This window comes from Crinia signifera, chromosome 3 (assembly GCF_055691185.1).
Source record: "Crinia signifera chromosome 3, ASM5569118v1, whole genome shotgun sequence".
NCBI lineage: Eukaryota > Metazoa > Chordata > Amphibia > Anura > Myobatrachidae > Crinia > Crinia signifera.
In genome coordinates this window covers 222,579,164-222,599,499 of record NC_139219.1, presented here as the reverse complement: position 1 = coordinate 222,599,499, position 20,336 = coordinate 222,579,164, and the positions used below count along the sequence as shown (strand labels likewise).

General features: G+C 40.9%; 1 protein-coding gene across 4 annotated transcripts in view; it reads left to right on the top strand.

Moving 5' to 3' along the window:
- The window catches only part of MASP1 (MBL associated serine protease 1), a 141,694-nt gene that overhangs the window by 70,880 nt on the left and 50,478 nt on the right, over window positions 1-20,336 (top strand). For 2 of the 4 annotated variants that reach the window (XM_083177515.1, XM_083177514.1), the window contains exons 4-8: window positions 548-679; window positions 1,686-1,882; window positions 3,956-4,103; window positions 10,570-10,688; window positions 10,990-11,068. In XM_083177515.1, the coding sequence (XP_083033641.1) occupies window positions 548-679; window positions 1,686-1,882; window positions 3,956-4,103; window positions 10,570-10,688; window positions 10,990-11,068 (675 nt within the window). Of the gene's footprint in view, window positions 1-547; window positions 680-1,685; window positions 1,883-3,955; window positions 4,104-10,569; window positions 10,689-10,989; window positions 11,069-12,430; window positions 13,112-20,336 lie in introns of those variants that run through there. The other 2 variants (XM_083177517.1, XM_083177516.1) reach the window with 2 other exon arrangements.

The following is a 20,336-nucleotide window of genomic DNA, read 5'->3' as shown; positions in this document are numbered from 1 at the left end:
CTCCTTTCCCCGGACTCCGCGGAGGCGGCCGCTTCCAGCTCCCCATCCCCCCCGGCGCATCACTCACCCCAACCACCCCCCCCCCCCAGCGTGTCACTCGATCACCCCCCACCCCCCTGGGGCCCTGCCTGTTACTAAATAGGAGGACCACTTTCTTTGGGCTAAAAAGCCATAGACTTACCGCAAATAGGCTCTTTCACACAGCACTCCAGGAGTTTAGAAAGTGATGAACAATTTATTGCCACAATTAACAATATATATAAATATATATATATATATATATATATATATATATATATATATATATATATATATATATATATATAAATTCTATTTAAAGCAAAGCATTGCACGCAACACAAATAAAGTGACCACCTAACAATTTATACATTATTTCATCGGATTATCACTCTTAATTTTATTTTACTTGAAAAGTACCATAGAGACCATGTTATGCTATTTGTCAGGTGTATGTCGGTAGTGAATTATACTGTATACTTTAATATAAATAGTTTTTAATGACTGTTACGTTTTCTACCTTTCCCAGATGTAGATGAATGTGCAGAGCGAAGTGACGAAGACATGGTGTGCGACCATCACTGCCACAATTATATTGGGGGATTCTATTGCTCGTGCAGATTCGGTTATCTTCTCCACTCAGATAACAGGACATGCAAAGGTGCGTCATCACATCATTTATATGTAGTATTACTTTCTAGGGTGTTCATTAGCTTAGAGTGTCTGCTGCATATATATATATATATATATATATATATATATATCTGTATTCTCAGCTTTTGGACCTGTATAATTTCCTATTAGGAAATCCCGGCAGTGGGAATACCAGAGTTTACAATACCGACACAGGCTTTCCAACATAAATTAGGATGCTTGTGCCAGAAGTCCAACTGCCAGAAAGCCGAACATAAGTATGTAGGGTGGGTTAGCATTAGGCTGGGGAAGGGGGGGGGGATAGATTTAGTCACAAGGTGGCCTTAGGGTTAAGCTGCGTAGGGGGAGGTTTGGGTTAGGCTGCAGGGTGGGGGAGTTAAGTTTAAGTGGCAGGTTATGAGGGATCGGGTTAGGCGATAGTGGGAGGTGTAGAGGTAGAGTTAGGCTGCAGGGAGTGAGTGTTGGGGGGGGGGGAGCAGGGGAAAGGTAAGTATAGCTACAGTATACCCCTATCGGAATTCCCTCCATTGAGTTTCCGGGATCCCCACTGTTGTTCATCCATATGTATCCCATTCTAAAGATGCAGGATGGCTTCTGTATTAGTAATAGAGTGGGGCTGATTGGGGTAATTTAACAATGCTTCATTACAGTCTGTATTTACCATCTAAAAAAAAATAGGGGAAAAAAATCTTCATAGCTATTGACATACATTATAAATATTGTGTTATATGGAAATATTCTCTAATTTCTCACATAACCGTCACATACTGTAATAAAGCAAAATTGTATTACTGGTGTTTATTTACTAAGATGTGAGTTCTATGGAAGGTGGTATGTTGGCAACTAATCAGCATCTACTTCTTATTTATTTAGCACCTTCTAGAAGATAATAGATAGATTGTCATTGGTTGCCCATAAAAACCTCCCATCTTCAACTCCCATTGTAGTAGTACATAAACCCCGCTGTATCCAGTGTTTTGTATCACAATATTGCATTCAATGTTTGATTACAGTGGAGTGCAGTGATAACCTGTATACACAGAGGAGTGGAATCATTTCCAGTGCAGATTATCCTAGACCATATCCCAAGAGCTCTGACTGTCTGTACAGAATTGAGCTGGAGGAAGGATTTGTGGTCAATCTTCAGTTTGATGACAGCTTTGATATTGAAGACCACCCGGAAACGTCATGTCCATATGATTATTTGAAGGTAAAATAATAGATATTCACCACTAACCAGTACACCAGTAACTGGTGGAGTTGCATGGGCTGTGCCCATAGCTAACTAGACTTATTCAATATGCACAATATTTACCACTGTCATAGGAGTCTTGTGACACAACTATATATACCTAGAGCTATATACCTAGCTATATATACCTAGCCTAACTTTATATACCTAACTATATATACCTAGAGCTATATACCTAACTATATATACCTAACTATATATACCTAGCCTAACTATATATACCTAACTATATATACCTAGAGCTATATACCTAACTATATATACCTAACTATATATACCTAGCCTAACTATATATACCTAACTATATATACCTAGAGCTATATACCTAACTATATATACCTAGCCTAACTATATATACCAAACTATATATACCTAACTAGATATACCTAGAGCTATATACCTAACTATATATACCTAGCCTAACTATATATACCTAACTATATATACCTAACTTTATATACTTAGCCTAACTATATATACCTAACTATATATACCTAGAGCTATATGCCTAGCCTAACTATATATACCTAACTATATATACCTAGCCTAACTATATATACCTAACTATATATACTGTATATACCTAACTATATATACCTAGCCTAACTATATGTACCTAACTATATATACCTAACTATATACCTAGAGCTATATACCTAACTATATATACCTAGCCTAACTATATATACCTAGAGCTATATACCTAGCCTAACTATATATACCTAACTATATATACCTAGCCTAACTATATATACCTAACTATATATATACACCTAACTATATATACCTAGCCTAACTATATGTACCTAACTATATATACCTAACTATATATACCTAGAGCTATATACCTAACTATATATACCTAGCCTAACTATATATACCTAACTATATATACCTAGAGCTATATACCTAGCCTAACTATATATACCTAACTATATATACCTAGAGCTATATACCTAGCCTAACTATATATACCTAACTATATATACGTAGCCTTTTTCCAATTATTTTTTACTTTTAGTCATTCTATGTTGCAGTTTGAAACGTTTGTTTGTATCTGTATAATAAATGTGTACTTGTTTATTTAAGTAATTGTTGCAGAACAGAGCTTTTTATCTAATCATGTAAAAATTTCTACAATACAAGGGCATCACTTGCTTATCGGGACAGGGGATTCCATGTGCGAAACATAGGCGTTTGCCACAAAAAGGGGGCATGGCTTAGTTGGAAAGGGTGGCCTGACCCCTGTTCTCATTACTCTGGGGGTCCTGGATATACAGGCTGCCCCCTATAACACAGTGTCGCAACTAGATACATGTGGGCCCTATAGCAAAAGTTTGTAAGGGCCCCTATGTATCACCTAATGCTGAAAAATGTATACAGCACATGATACTTTGACAGGCTAAGTGGGCCCTTCTCAGCTCTGGGCCCCATAGCAGCTGCACCCCCTGCACCTATTGTAGTTACGCCCTTGCTATGACTGTTGTCTGCAGCACTGTACTGTAACAGAACCCCTTTTGCTGCATGTAATGTTACAGTACAGCATGTGGCTCCTGTCCCTAAGGGTGACACCTGGACGCCACTCCTTCAATATTAACATGATGAATGTGGACGTGGCCAATGTCAGCATTCTCATGTTAACATAATAAATATATATAGTACAAAATATACCCCAAATGTTCCACACAATTTATAATAATAACATTGTGTCAACTAAAACACACAGAAAACACAGTTTTCTTTAGAAACATGACAATCCTACATTGTAACTTTAGGGACTGTGCATGAAAAAATGGGAGTATCAGCTGGGTACACAACATTGATCCCTTGATGATGGTCCCTACTCAACTTGGTCTATCAGTACCTGCAGCACCTGCAGTCCTGCTGATGGGAGGGAAGAGTCCTGTCCTAACAGCCAGTGAGTTGTGGGGGTAGGGCAAGCTTGCAGCTAGACAAGAGAATATATTATATATATATATATAGCATTTTGTGTGATTGTTATCTCTATTGTCCTTTGTGGTGTATGACTAGATCAAAGCTGGAAGAAGAGAATTTGGACCAATATGTGGAGAGAAATCACCAGGAAGAATAGAAACTGAAAGCAATAGTGTTCAGATTCTTTTCCATAGTGACAATTCTGGGGAGAATGGAGGATGGAAGCTGTCTTATACAGTCACAGGTAACTCATTATTATTATTATTATTATTATTATTATTATAGATATTTCTCATTATGGCGAGATGTACTAAGCCTTGAAAAGTGATAAAAGGGAGGGTGATAAACCAGCAGCCAACCTGTCATTTTTCAAACCCAGCCTCTGACATGGCAGTTACGAGCTGATTGGCTGGCTGTTTATCACTCTCCCTTTTATCACTTTTCAAGCTTAGAACATCTAGCCCGTACTAATATTATGGAATCTTCCAAGGGCCTTGCAACTCTGGTCCAGGAGGCCCCCACGCTCCACTTGCAAGCATGCACAAGACAGATGCATTGATAGAGGAGAGAAGGTTGATTTTTAGCAACAAACAATGATTTAATACTATAGCAGTGAGGTGCGGTAAGGTCAGGGCCTGGAGAGGCAGTCCCACCACTGACCGCAGGACCGGCCGCTGCTGCCCCTTATATACAGGCCTGGGGCTGTGGACAAGAAGCCAGGGACTAGTACTTACTTTCCTCACATGACTGCTGCTGGAACTTTATCTTTCCCAACTGTGCAGCTCGGCTCTCTCTTCCAAGTCCCTGCACTTTCTGAATTGGTCACATGACTAGTGCAAGGTATCAGCGCTCCACTCTTCTTAATGTTGTTTTACATAATCATAGTATCTTTAAAAAGATGCTACTTTTGTGTCCCTGCTTTAGCAAATGCAGGACTGCCCATAATGGTCTCTTTTCTCCCCATAGGAAGAAAATGTTTCTTTACACCTCTAACTCAATACCAAGAGACGTTTACATTAGAATTCTGTCCCGCATGCCCACAGAAGTTTATTTTATCAGTATCACAGGCAATCCATCAAGCATGAAAAAACAGAGGGGTGCACTGCACTATGTGATCAAAATAAGTTATTTGGAAAAATTATAAAAGTGCCAATTGGGGGTAAAATTACATGATTATTTATTAAAAACATATAACATGACATACCATATTAAAAAGGTATTAGGCAGTAAGGTAGAGGAATCTCCTTGTTGTCAGCTGGCAATAGGCATGGGTGGTATGCAGGGCCGTTTCTAGACAATTTAGCTCCCAGGACAAAGGAATAAAAATGCCCCCCCCCCCCAAATATAAAAAGTTAACACGGCATAGAAGAAATTGCGCGCGCCAAAATAGGGGGCGTGGTTTATTTTTCAAATGGGCGTGGCTTAATATAAGGGCGTGGTCTAGCAGGAAAACAATTACCTTACAACTCACCTTTGCAACCTGCATGTCCAGACATTGGTTACCGCAGGAATTGTCATTGTACTCCCGCACTTTAGTTGGCCGGCTGAAGGCCACACAGTGACATAAAAATATAAAGGCCCACACAGTGACCTAGTACGCCTCACAGATCAAGGCCAAACAATGATAGGTTACTTGAATCATTATACACTATTTATCCATGACGCCCAACACCGTGATGACAATTACACATTATGTCGCACACCGTGATGACAATTACACATTACGCCGCACACCATGATGACAATTACACATTACGCCGCACACCATGATGACAATTACACATTATGATGCCCGTTACACCCCACACTGTGATGGCAATTACACAATACTCCCCACACCGTAATGCCTATTACACATTATGCCCCACACGCCGCTGCCGCACAACTCATGCTGTTTATTAATATGCCCCCACAGTGCCACACATATGCCCCCACAGTGCCACACATATGCCCCCACAGTGCCACATATATATGCCCCCACAGTGCCACATATATATGCCCCCATAGTGCCAAATATGCCCCTAGTGCCAGATATGTCACCAGTGCCAGATATGCCCCCCCAGTGCCACACATATGCCCCCACAGTGACACACATATGCCCCCACAGTGACACACATATGCCCATACAGTGCCAGATATGCCCCCACAATGCCACATATATATCCCCCACAGTGCCAAATATGCCCCTAGTGCCACAGATATGTCCCCAGTGCCACACATATGCCCCCACAGTGCCACATATATGCCCCCAAAGTGCCACATATATGCCCCCAAAGTGCCACATATATGCCCCCAAAGTGCCACATATATGCCCCCACAGTGCCACACATTCCCCCAAAGTGCCAGCAGCACAACTCACTCTCTTTCTCTCTTTTCCCCCTCCAGTCCCCCGCCGCTGCATGCTGCTACCTGCTGCTGCTTTCGATGTGTCCCTGAGCCGGCAGCCATTCATACCTCGCGGGCTGGCTCCTGATTGGCTGCCAGCCCGCGAGGTCCTCTGATTGGCTGCCAGCCCAAGGACACAGTGAGCGAGGGGAAGGAGAGACGCGCTGCGCTCTCCTCCCCTGGGGCTCACCTGTGCGCCTATTCGTTGCGGGGGGGCGGGGGGGCGAGACGGGACTTGGAGGAGGCGGCGGCGGGGGAGACTTGGAGGCGGAGGAGGCGGGGGAGACTTGGAGGCGGCGGCGGCGGCAGCGGCGTTGTGGGCTGTGGGGAGCTGAGAGCTCAGCTGCCGGCCGGGCGCCCTGGCTGTGTAACAGGTGGACAAGCCGTGAGGCGCCCCGGGCTGCTGCACGGCTTGTCCGCCTGTAGAAACGGCCCTGGTGGTATGTATGTCCCAAATGTCCAAAAGGCACCAGGTGGACTAGAGGATAACCAATATCCAGCTCCATACACCCTGCCACTACTCCATTGAATCGGATCTGGACCAGTCTCCATATTCAGAGTTTTCTGACCAGCAGTCACTTTCTGGCTTCACCTATTCGGGGCCCAGTTATGCCCTAACCCGGACAGAGGTGACACATGAAACAAGAGAGTGTTACTCTATTAGAAGCACCTACCATGGGCCTTTTGGACATTTGGGACATAAATATAACACCCATGCCTATTGCCAGCTGACAACAAGGAGATACCATAGGAACGGATCCATATAATTAGTGGACTTTTAAAATACAGTATGAACTGGACTATACTTATCAGAGCCGGCCCTAGCCTAAATGACGCCCTAGGCAAGATTTTGGCTGGTGCCCCCTAGCACCGCCACTAGTTCCGCCTCTGACCCTGCTCCCCTTTCCCAGCACCATCAACCCTCATCATAGCAGTCATCATTTTGGTGCTCCTACCTGCAATATTTTAAATAGAAACAGTGCACACATTCGGTGCGCAGCCCAAACAGGGGTGTGTTCTTGCTGGGAAGGGGCATGGCCACACAATAGTACCCCCGATTCAAATTATGCCACACAGTAGTGCAACTTTATTTACATTATATCATGCAATGGTGTCCCTTATTCACGTTACATTACACAGTAGTACCACTTTACCTTATATACATTACGCCTCACATTATTCACACCTCCATGGCCACACTGCAACCCAGCACAAAGCAGTGTGTGCTGGGCAGAGGAAAAGAGCTACAGCTGCTGCTGTCACTTAAGGGGAGGGGGCCCGGGGCCCCCACTGGGCCCTTCCATCAGACTTTGGCCTGGTTAATTTGTACCCCCTACCCCTTTCTCTCTGTACCCCTGATAATACCACACAGTAATGCCCCTTACACATGACACACATTACTAATGTCCTTATAGCCATAATGCCCCTTACACATTATGCCAACCTTTATTAATGCCCTTCATACACATAATGATACACATAATGCCGCTTACACATATGTTGCACATTATTAATGCCCTTATACACATGACACACATAATGCCTGTTACACATATGTCGCACATTAATAATGCGTTTATACATGACACACATAATGCTCCTTACACATATGCCGAACACTATTAAACAACCAACCCACCCGCAGACAGCACTCGCACAGCCGCTAACACTGTGACCTCTGCCTCTGCTTGGATACAGATGTTTCCTCATACATCTTGACTCAATAGGCCATGCAGCTCCTGGCCAGTTCTGCTAAGGTTGGGTGCCTTATTTGCTGAAAATTCGTTATTCGTCATTGTTATGACCAGCACACACACACAAGGAGCTTCCGATGATTAAAATGATATGCGTCATGCCTATATCTGCGAGCGACTGTGGCTGGACCTGCATAAGGAATGCTATGTTACAGTGATTTCCATGAATACACTATTTCATATGCAGATACATCCGCACTCACACACATAATATAGGCATGCTGTATATCATTTTAATCAGCAGAAGCTGCTGATGCCCCTAGGCATTCCAAATGCCCTAGGCAATTGCCTAGTTTGCCTATGCCTAAGGCCGGCTCTGATACTTATAATTTCCTCTAACTTACTGCCTAATACCTTTTTAATATGGTATGTCATGTTATATGTTTTAATAAATAATCATGTAATTTTGCCCCCAATTGGCACTTTTATAATTTTTTCAAAGAACTTCTTTTGATCACTTAGCGCAGTGTACCCCTCTGTTTTTTCTTGCATTCTTGCTACACCTCATTCACACTGCAGCTTGACAAAGCACCCCATACCTTCTGCGTCCCCTACACCAGTTGATAACTAGTTATCAACTACTCTTCATTTTAATCCACCAAGCATGATGTTCATCGAAAATAATTATTTAATTATTATTTTAATTATAATAATTATAAATGTATTAAAACATAAAAAAAGGCCATTGGGCAGATAGAAAGACACTGCCTGTAGAGCGGGCAGGGCAACATTGCAGGCAATATTACTGCAAAAAATGCAAGCCAATCAAGGCATGTGAGTGGGTGTGTGCTTGAGCTCTGACTGGCACCATGCACACTTAAACTAATTAAAAGCATTCAACCCTGCACTTCTATCAGTGATGCTGCTGATATTATATGCTGAAATGAAAGACACACTGTTCAGTCCGGGAATAACAAAACAATAAAATGATGGTAAACCAGAGCTCCACTTTTCTTAATGTTGATTTGCACAACTATAGTATCTTTAAAAAGCTGCTACTTTCTTGTTTTCACCCTAGCAAACGTAGGAATGACACAGTGGCGTAACTATAAAATTTGCTCCCCCCTGCCAATTTTGTTTATGTGCCCCCACCACCAAAAAAAAACAAATAAACACTCCAAACCTCTTCCCCACACACCCTCCACCCCACACACATCATAAGCAGCTACCTTTTCAACATGGGGGGGAGCAACAGAAAATGTCACTGGAATATAGCATTCAGGACACCAACTGCTCAATTCTTGGGTTGCCTCTTCTACCAGCCTGCAATCCTGCCCCAAGCAAGAAGGACAGAGACACCACAACACAGCGCTAACCCAACCATTCTCTATGGATACCCACAATTACAAGTTCCAATGATATCCAAAAAACAAGGAGGACAAAACGAACCACAGGTTTAATACGGACTTAAGCGGGAGACCACCTTAAGTATATTGCTCAGTCCAATTATTTATTTTTCATTTACATTTTTAATCTGATTGATACCTAGCGCTCCACTTCTATCCTTTTTGTTTTTTATATCTTGTTTTAAGGAACTGACTATTCCTTTGGTGAGCTGTTCAAACACATACACCCCATCCCTGGCGCCTACTTTTTACCGGCTGGTAAACACCCCCTTTTTTCTTCAGTCCTACATTTGCTAAAGCAGAAATATAAAAGTAGCAGCTTTGTAAAGATACAATGGATGCTTAAACCAACATCTTTGCTCTGAAGGGTGTGCCCTTTTTTTTGATCCACGTACATTAAGACTCTCTTCTAGCCTCCAAACTTTCCAGCGTTCCCTGAAAACCCACATCTTCAGGCAAGCCTATCATATTCCGGAACCACCACATAACCTCCACTAGCATTCATATCTAATTTCATCCCATCAGGACCGTTTAGTAATCTGGTGGGACTGCCATGCTATGGAATTCTATCCTTATATATCCCTCCTATTATCCCTATAGATTGTAAGCTTGCAAGCAGGGCCCTCCTACCTCTATGTCGGTTTGTTTCTACCCAGTTTGTTTTATCACTGGTGTTTCCAATTGTAAAGCGCAATGGAATATGCTGCGCTATATAAGAAACTATAAATAATCAGGATAGGATAGTGTCCTGCAGACTTAGGTAATGTAGCATATGTAGGAGAAGAGAGTGGTCAATATCAAAACTGTTAAAATAATCAAAAATGCCCAGGGCACTAAGGTATATGTAATGTCCTTACAATGTACAGTCCATGCACACATTTACACACTAGAGTTTACTCTGGTCTAGAACCAATTAACCCGCTACTGTAGTATATGTTTGGATTGTGGGAGGAAACTGAAGTACCCAGGGAAAACCCACATAACCATGGGGAGAATATACAAACCTATACAAAAATATATAAAAGGGTCATGGTGGGAATGAAACTCAGGACCTCAGTGCTGTGAGACAGTAATGCTAACCATCCGTACTGCCCTAAATGGGTTATTCATGCTGATATACAGTCCACAGTCTGTTAGTTAAAATAACCTACGGAATGATATTAGAATATTTTTTTTTCTAAATTGTAACTGTATCAAACAAATTCTGAATATAATGTAATTTTAGGAATTTCCTGTCCTGACCTCCAGCCTCCCCTAAATGGAAAAATTGAGCCTCCTCAATCAAAGTACACCTTCAAAGACCAAGCAGTAATTAGCTGCAACTCTGGATATAGAGTAATAAAGGTGAGTAAGGCTAATTCATAGTCACACGTCAAACGGATACACGTAAATCAAACAACATATTAGTGGGGGAAAAAATTGATAATCTACATAACAATTACACATGTACAGTATGGTGGTATAACAGAGACAGGTCACTTACAATGAATCAACAAAGGATTGTTTGCTACTAGTGAAATGAGATTATTCTAATTGTCATGTGGAATCTTTGAGCGTCTGGCTGCTATTTTTGATCAGAGGGGTTGTATGTAGTAAAGTTATATGATGTCACTTAACCAATAAGATAAATTATGTTTTTAACTAGGACAATATGGAGATCGATAGTTTCCAGATTGAATGCAGGAAAGATGGAACATGGAGTAATCAGATCCCAAAATGTCAAAGTAAGAAGCTCACAATTTATTAGTAGTTGTTGGTATCTGTCATTTTCACCCATGAAACATCTACAGAGCATGTGACACACTCATCCTGTGAAGTCTGTTCTGCACTATTACCATAACTAAAGGACGCATAATGTTTGATGTATTGAATTAGCTGCTGGTTTTAAATACCTATGTTTCTGCTTCAGTTTTATTGTGTTAAGGTCTTTTATCTGTATTCCCTTAATTTGTACTTACATTTAATCACAAAATAGAACAAACACTTTGACTTGCACGGGCAAGCATAGCTTCTCACTAAGGAGGGAGTAGGGTGCAAGTCTGCCTTTCACTAAAGTCCTTATATTTTCTGCAAAACCTATGCGGCATCTTCAACAAGTATATTGCACGCAACATTTCTTGTCGTGGGAAAACCTGTAAATCACCGAAACCTCTGTAAAGTCTTTTTATAGTATAGTGCTAGGATACTTAACCTTTTCTGCTCTCTAAGGGGTAGGGGTGTAACTAGAACTTCATGGGCCCCATAGCAAAATCTTGAAAGGGGTCTTCCCTTTCCACATTATGCAAGGTATAGCCCCCGTTACACATTAATCAAGATAGATCCCCTGTTACACGTTACACAATGTAGAGCCCCCATTATGCATTATGATAGGTAGCACCCCCGTTATACATTACACCAGGCAGTGCCCCCATTGCACGTTACACCAGGCAGCACCCCCATTGTACATGACATCAGGCAGAGCCCCAGTTGCACATGATGCCAGGCAAGCCCCAGTTGCACATGATGCCAGGCAGAGCCCCCCCAATGCTGTATCCTTCATGCGGCTGCAGCCTTGGAGGATGGGGTGAAGAGAGTATGATATAGGACAGGCGGGGATGAAGCACAGCTGCGGGACAGCAGGTCAGCCAGTGACTGGATGCAGGGGGAGTAGCGGGCCCCCAGATTAGCTCATGACCAATAGCAGCTACACCCCCTGCACATTCAGTAGTTGCGCCACTACTAAGGGGTATATTTACGAACATGGAAGTTTTATTTAAGATGGGATGTTGATCGTAGCAACAAATTAATTTCTTGAAGGCGCTAAATATTCTGTCATCAAAAGAACTCCCATTTTAGTAATTTTACCCCTTAGAGGTTATTCTAGGAAATGTTAATGACAAACTGTTCCCCTACTCTTGTCTCTTGCATATTCAACAATCAATTAACTTCCATGTTCAGCGTGTTAATGATATATGTACTTCGGTGGTTGGGTTTTTGCATGAAACCTATTTGCATGAATACTAATTTCCCTTTCCTCTTTTCTCTTTTTGTCTCCCTCCTACAATCTTTCTATTCCTCTCTTGCTGTCCCTTTTCACAAAACTGCAGAGAAAGATATCAGCATGAGCTGAAGACTGGAATGAGAACAAACTGCCATTGGCCTGTTGTCACTTGTCCCAATGTTACAGAACATTTTGTATACCTCTTATTTTATCAGCACAAGCTAGATGTGTGTGTCAAATACCACTGGGAGGTTTCAGGCTAGCATGAGGCCGTACAATAAGCAGCCGGCTCTGTCTACCATTCAGCCTGTTGCTCTCATTAAGCACTCACAGCACATTTGCCAGAGGAAACAATTATTATTACAGAGACTGGACAGCCTGTCTGCTGACTGCCGGCTCTACTAAAATGTCATTTGCATATGCTTAGCTTTGGGTTTAACATTCAAGCAGCATTCCTTCCATTAAGGAGTCAAATGTTTAAATCTGGGCATGGTGACAGGAATCTTGCTTCTGAATATAGCATATGTTCTTTCAGGAAAAATCAGTGTGTTCATTATTATTATTATTATTATTGTTATTATTATTGTCATTATTATTATATTTTATTTATATAATATCTATAAAGTCCGTAGTGCACAAGGTGGCTCTGTTTATACGCAAAACATATATAGTTATATTTATGTGTTCGGTAAAAATGACAGCAAACAATTGTTGAAAATGATAGAAGTAGGATTTTTGTGTATTGAACATATTTAATGAATTAATAAATACAAATCTGTTGACTTTTTCTCACAGGCATTTATTATTACATGGGACGACTATTATTAGAACTGCTACATTTGTGTCTAGAGCAGTGGTTTTCAACCTCAGTCCTCAAGGACCCCCCAACTGTTCACATTTTACAGGTCTCCACACAGAGTCTCAAGTGAAATAATTAGCTTCAGCTGTGGATCTTTTAAAATGTGTCAGGGAGTAATGAGTGCACCTGTGCACCTGCTGAGTGACCCAGAAAACATGAACTGTTGGGGGTACTTGAGGACTGAGGTTCAGGCCTAGAGGAACATTGTTTAGCTAAATGTTGTGGGGAAAATAATTGTAACCAATTTATGATAAGGTCATGAGTATTTTAGAAGAAAAAAAACATTGATTCTGGGGCGATATTATGTTAGCCAATATACTGCACAATTACCACAGAATATTGGAAGAGGCAAGTGGAAGAAGGTGTTATATAATCATTTTCTGAAAAATGAGATTTCTTAATGAAAGAAGGTGTTCTGCACCTCGTTAATGGTTTATTCGCACAGCTGCAAATTGGATAACTATAGACCGCACATGCATACAGATCGTAGCATGCGTGCGCAAGGCCGCCCTGCAATCAAATCTTACTACTTTTTTGATCGATGGCCGTAAGTTGTTTGAGGGTGGTGACCGTCCATTTGCTGGGACTGCCAGAGAAAATGCAGGCATGCCCAGGCGTTTGAGGGGAGGTTGTGTGACATCAGCTCCGGTCCCTGTCCGACTGCTTCTATCCCAGTCCTGGGCTATGCACAGACTGCACACATGGGGGTTGTGAGCAACTTGCGAATAGATTTGCAGCCAATCGCAGATCCACTTAATTTGCAGGTTTGCATAGGATTTAACTTTGGTTAGGTGGTGATCACCTGTTTGCAGGACTGCAATTTAGCAGAGCAGCTATCAGGTCTGAATTGCTAGGTCTAATGTGTATCCAGCTTTACAATGTTATATTAAAGGTTGGTGGCCTACTTACAGATACATTTTGAGGATAACAGTGCTACTGTATGTCCAATTCTTAAGTATCAGACCAAAATCTCAGGTCCATTCCAGGATTATAAATATGGTTTCAAGCTATGTTGATACCTGTATCACACCCTTCTTCATAATGAGGCAAGGACCCAGGATTTAGGTCTGCAATTACTGGGCCAACCTGGGTTGTGTGTGATTAGCAGGAATTAACAAAACTATTCCCATCTTTCACACCAGACAATTGGATTGGTACTAGGGATAACACTTGTTGGTCACTCAACCCTGGTAAACTCTTACACACCAACACATGACACGGGTTTCCCCGGCAACATCCCAGCTCCAAGATGCACTGTGAAAGGGGAATCATTTATCTTTACCTCTAAATATCTCAGTGATTGCCCTTGAACAGGCTGGAAATCCCAGAGCAAATAATATAGTGCATACACATTAAACAACATCACTAGCAATATTGTTCACTGGTATCATCCAGGAGGTTCAATTTTTGAGAAAGAGAAGGCTGTCATTAGTGTGGCGCACTGGTAAAGAGAGGTGGTTTTAATTAAAATTAACTTTTAATTATTACATCTTAAAATGGCGACATATTTAAGATGTAATAATTAAAAGTTAATTTTTATTAAAACCACCTCTCTTTACCAGTGCGCCACACTAATGACAGCCTTCTCTTTCTCAAAAATTGTATCTATTCTTCTGTTCTAGTGGCAGCACACCCTAAAATAAAGACTTATTTAAAGTCTCATCATTATATAAAAGGGTTATATCACATACACAGATATCCTCACCTGTGCGATTGGAAAAAAAAGCCTTTTTGTGTGTGTCCTTCATCCAGGAGGTTGCTGTAATTGGTGATATACTGTAATAAGGATTTGACTGCATGTACAGACGACAGAGGGGTCATGCATCGTTAACGATATAGTGCATAGACACTAAATGATATATGAAATCTTGTAAATTATATCGCTCTCATGCATACCGTCTAGATAAATCCCCTAATGTGTTTCCAGTTTTAGAATAAATGTGAATTAATAAGTAAAACCCTAGAATTATTTATGGATACATATTAAGGTATAGCAAAACTGGTCTCAGGTGGAAGCTACTGTACTGAAAGACCTATTTGATTGAGTCTCTTTGTATTGTAAGTGTACTAATAGCCGTCATGCTAATGATTTCTCATCAGTACTACCCCAAAATGTTGATGACTCTGATAGTTAAAGAATTCTGGCATGCTAGACCAACCCAACAACTTTAAAAGTTTGTACCAATTAATTGTAACCTGGAGTTAGTTCTAATACTTAAATTGTAAGAAAAAAAGCTATATTTAATACATTAATATTTACATTTTGAATCATACTTTCTCATATATTATATAAGGGGCCTGATTTGCTATCAGTAGTGCGAGGACAGTGGCCGCGTATGCCGAGTCCCTCCCCAAGGTGTCATTGCAAAAATCCTGTTTTGTGTGCTAAAATTTCATTTGGAGTACATTTATAAATCTTCTACAACAGACAAGTGGAAGTGTTGCCGGATTCTCTGGGCGGTATTCAATGAGCCGGAATCGCCAAGTTTTATGGCGATTCTGTGTTTTTATCGTGTCTGACGGTGATTTTTGGAGCCCCAAATGCGAATCACCCTATTCAATGAGCTGAAATCGCCGATGACGACCGGTGAATGAAGCAGCAATCGCCAAATGTTATTCTCTACAAATCGCCGTTTTTTGTCTATAGGATTTTACATGGGGAATCGACGGTAGTTGAGGGGAATCGCCAAAAGTGTATTCAATGAGAAGTTGGCGATTCCTTTTTCTTCTTTCATATCGCCGTTCCTCACCGAGTGTCCCTCGTCATCTTTTTCTGGTGAACTTTTATAGGAACATGTGAAATAATTGGTTTTAAGTGTTCTATTTAACTATGCAAGTCTAATGTATTATTATTTGCTGCCCTTGTGTGATGTCATGGTCGTAGAAGTGCTATACAAATATATATTTAATTTTTTCAGGTATTTTTTTTTTCTCCCACAAAGCACTGTTCTTACCCATGGTGCACCTCACTTACCCATGATTCTCCTCCCTACCTCACTCCTTCGTTTGCCCTTTGAGCAGATTACCCAGCGTTTGCCGTATGCTGTATGGGAAGCGTTTGTCCAGGGTAATTTGCTTTTTTCTTGGATTTCTCTGCATTTTTTTAAACAACTGACTACATTAATGCGGCTGTATAGGGAAACGCCGGTATGGCTGAGAATCGCCGTTAGGGCCGGCGATTCTCAGCCACGTTGAATAGGGTGACTTGGCGACTCCCCACGAATCCCCATGCATGGCGATTCACAGCTAAAAACCGGCGATTGGCAGGCGAATGTTAAATCAGGATCACTGTGACCAACGATTCTGGCTCATTGAATACCGCCCTCTGTATGATTTCTAGAATGGAATAGAGGGATAATTGCTATATTCTTATTGCTTGCAATGGGAAACATATCCACTTATCATTTTGTGATGAATACTGAGACAGGTGAGTGAAATAATGACCTTTCGAGCAACACATTAAATAAAAAAGTTTATAGTGAGGTATAGTACAGTAGCTTACACCCGAGACCAGTTTTGCTATACCTTAATAATCTAGGGTTTTACTTATCAGATTTTACTTTTTTATTTAATAAATTAATAAGTGAATAGAGCATTTTGTGATAGACCACCATACATATAGTGCTTGTTTGTTCGGCTTAAATGGATATATTCTGTCATTGTTACAAGCCGCTCAAGTGCCCCCAACCAGGGCATCATGTCAGCTACACACAAGCACCAATGGACGCTGCCTGCCACCAGGCAACCAGGATGTCAGGCCTCTTCCGTGTCCCTGGATGCCTAGCTGGAAGCTCTGCTACATGGAGTACTTCACCTGCACTTCATTCTTTAATTATTTACCTACCTCCTTTGGGTCTCCTGTGGATTGGGGGAGCTCACTATAAATCTACATAGAGACAGCACAACCCTGCTGGCTATAGTTTGTGTTGCACACACTTACTAACTGGTCCCTGCCTACCCGGCTACATTTAGTGTGCATGTGGATTTTCTGGCAGTCTGTTAACTTGTCTTGCTCTGAATCCAGCTATCTTGTACCACCTGTCCTGCCAGTGCTGCTCCGCAATCTGGCAAACCTGTACGACCTGTCCTGACGGAACTGCTCCGCAGCCAGCAAACCAGTACCACCTGTCCTGCTAGTGCTGCAAACCTGTTATCCTGTGTAGTCTGTGCCACTGAAGTGACTCCATTCCACCTCATGAATTACGTATAGCACTCCAAGAATACTATAGCCTGAAAATATGAGACCTGGCAGATGATCTAGTACAGATGAATGCGTACAGTTCTAAGGGAACAAAAGTGGCTGTTATAGGCTAGAAGATCTGAGGGGTGTGGTATAGCTCACAGACAATGTATAGTCAGACAGTTAATAGGTCGACGCCAAATGTTAGACAGGCATTAGTTAGAAATTGATAAAAGTTATACATGAATTAATCCGACAGTGATACAATTAACGACAGAAGTAAAATACAGACATGGAAAATCAATACGCGTACATGGACACCGTATATGTATACCACACCTCCTCACATGGCTAACTGCACTCAACAAGCTTCGGGCATGACATGGAAACTCAATATGTGTACATGGACACTGTATAAGTGTACCACACCCCATGGCAGGGCTCACCATGCTTGCCATGCTTTGGGCACTATTCTATTCTCCCTCTATGCCCACTGGGATGATAAAGTATGACCAAGTCGGTTATCAGGATATTGAGTGCGCTGGCATTCTATCTAATGCATGTCTAACTTTTATCAATGTCTAACTAATGCATGTCTAACTTTTGTCCATGGTTAACCCACGCATGTCTAACCTTTGTCCATGTCTAACTAATGCATGTATATCTTTTGTCAATGTCTAACTTATACATGTCTAACTTTTGTCACTGTTAACAAATGTATGTCTAACTTTTGTCAATGTATGACTAATGGGTGTCTAACTTTTGGTGTTGAACTATTGATGGTCTGACAAGAAATTGTCTCTCAGCCATCTGGAACCCTTCCTGCATACCTATAGTGGTGTCATCCAAGTAAACAGAATTATTATACCAGCCTCTCTTATTATTACCCAGTGTTGCTTTATTAAAAACACAACACTCACTAAAACATCAATAATTCCTTGTGTAGAGACAAAAAACTCCTATACTATTATATGTGAAAGACATATTTATACCGCTAGTGCTCACTTGATAAAATGACATTTTATGTGAGCTATAGCACACCCTTACAGATGTTCTCATCTTGCATCTATGGACACAGCTGTTGTGTGTAAATATGCAAATAGACAACTCCTGCAAGCTTCTGTTATCCGCTGCTGAGTAACCATCAGGTTGCCAATTTCTCTGCCTAGTCTGGAAAAAAGAACATATCACATTTGTGTGAACAGTGTAGAGGTGATAATTGAATAAAATCATATGGGTGATAATCATAACAATAGCCTATCAAGAATAGTTTAGGAATTTATTAAGCTTTCCTGGAGAGGTTTTTTCAGGGAACTTTTGAAGATTTGGGGGATAAAGTAACTCAGCCCGGTCCCTACCTATGTGGAGTAAGGGCCTGCCGCTGGCCATGCTGCATGGTACACTAGGGGGGAGGAGAGCCCCTGCTGCTGGTGCTGCTGTGAGACGCATTCCTATTCTGAGAATGTTTCTTAGATGTATTTAATAGAATATGTATACAGATATAATATGAGGTACAGTATTTTTAAATCAAGTATAAAATGAAAACGGTAACTGGAGGGGTTTATGTCAGAGGAGAGTGAACAGCCCCACACTTCTGGATGCATGTATTTGATTATTTTACTGCTTGTGAACTTTTTGTTTTTTTATTTTAAACTTTTGGGGGTTTTTTTTGACTCCTTTTTTGGATTTTAAATGTCATGGTCCCTTTGATGCTTGTATGGGATATGTACAAAAAAACTTTTTATGGATTAAAATCGGTGGAATAATTTTTGTCAAACTTGGCCTTCTAATTCTGTCTGGGAATGTTGCCCATTGGCGATAAGCCATTGGAAAATAAACTGCTATGGGCATTGGCCCTTAAACAGAAGGGGTGAGTGAGGTACGCTATTCCATGGTGTCCTAATTATCTGTGGTATCTCCCTTATTTGATATACACTCAATCACACATTGAAATTCTTTGTTATATGCAATCTGGATCATTGGAGTCACCAGGTCACAAGACACATGGACGTCCATCTGATTGTCACACACTCAAGTCACTTGTGAAAAGCACAAATAAAGAAACCTTTATAGGTTTGAAAACCCCAGATTACATTGTGAGTGGGGGTACGCCCTTTTGAAAGAAAGAAACCTTTATATGTTTACTTTGTCTATATAAAGAGTAAGTGAGGTACGCTGTCAAAACAAATTCTTTTTCACAGCCCCTCACTCACCAAAAACAAAAAACACTCTTTCACTTATGCACTAGACATAAGTTGTTTTTCTGTTTTTCCGAGCACGTGTGAAAATACCTCATATGAAAGAAGTAAATCATCTTTATTAATAAGTGGAGTTCCTTAGGACCGTGCCAAAGAAACCATTATAAGTGTGGTCCATGGAATCAATCCACTCTTCTATTTATAATTCACTCACTCAGTCACTCACATTAAGAAATACACACAGAAAACTATAAACTCATTATTGTTTATTTCTTCTTTTTTCCGCACTTGCTGAATATCACAATTTGAGATCAAAACCTGTTGGGAAAGACCACATGTCATTAAAAGAAGACATTGAAAGTAAAAACTTCAAGTATTCACTTGCGCCTTTTATTTATATCCCATTTTTTCCAGTTCTGTATTGTGAAGTAAAGGTGTAACTTCAGGGGTTGTGATTTAGGGTAGCATTGCACCACGTATTATCTATCATTTGTTTTTTGTATTGGTTTTATGTTTGTGTTATACAAATGTCAAGTAAGTAATTTGTGTTGGCTGGTATATATATTGGGGGACATTTACTAAGATGTGAATTCTATTTCACATGTGATGTTGCTATGGGAAATCAATCAGAATCCACTTCTTATTTATTTAGCACCTTTTAGAAGATAATAGATAGTATCTGATTGGTTGCCCAAAGCAACATCACATGTGAAATAGATCACATCTTAGTAAATTTCCCACATTATCTCATTAATTAAGCGCCATGAGTCCTGTT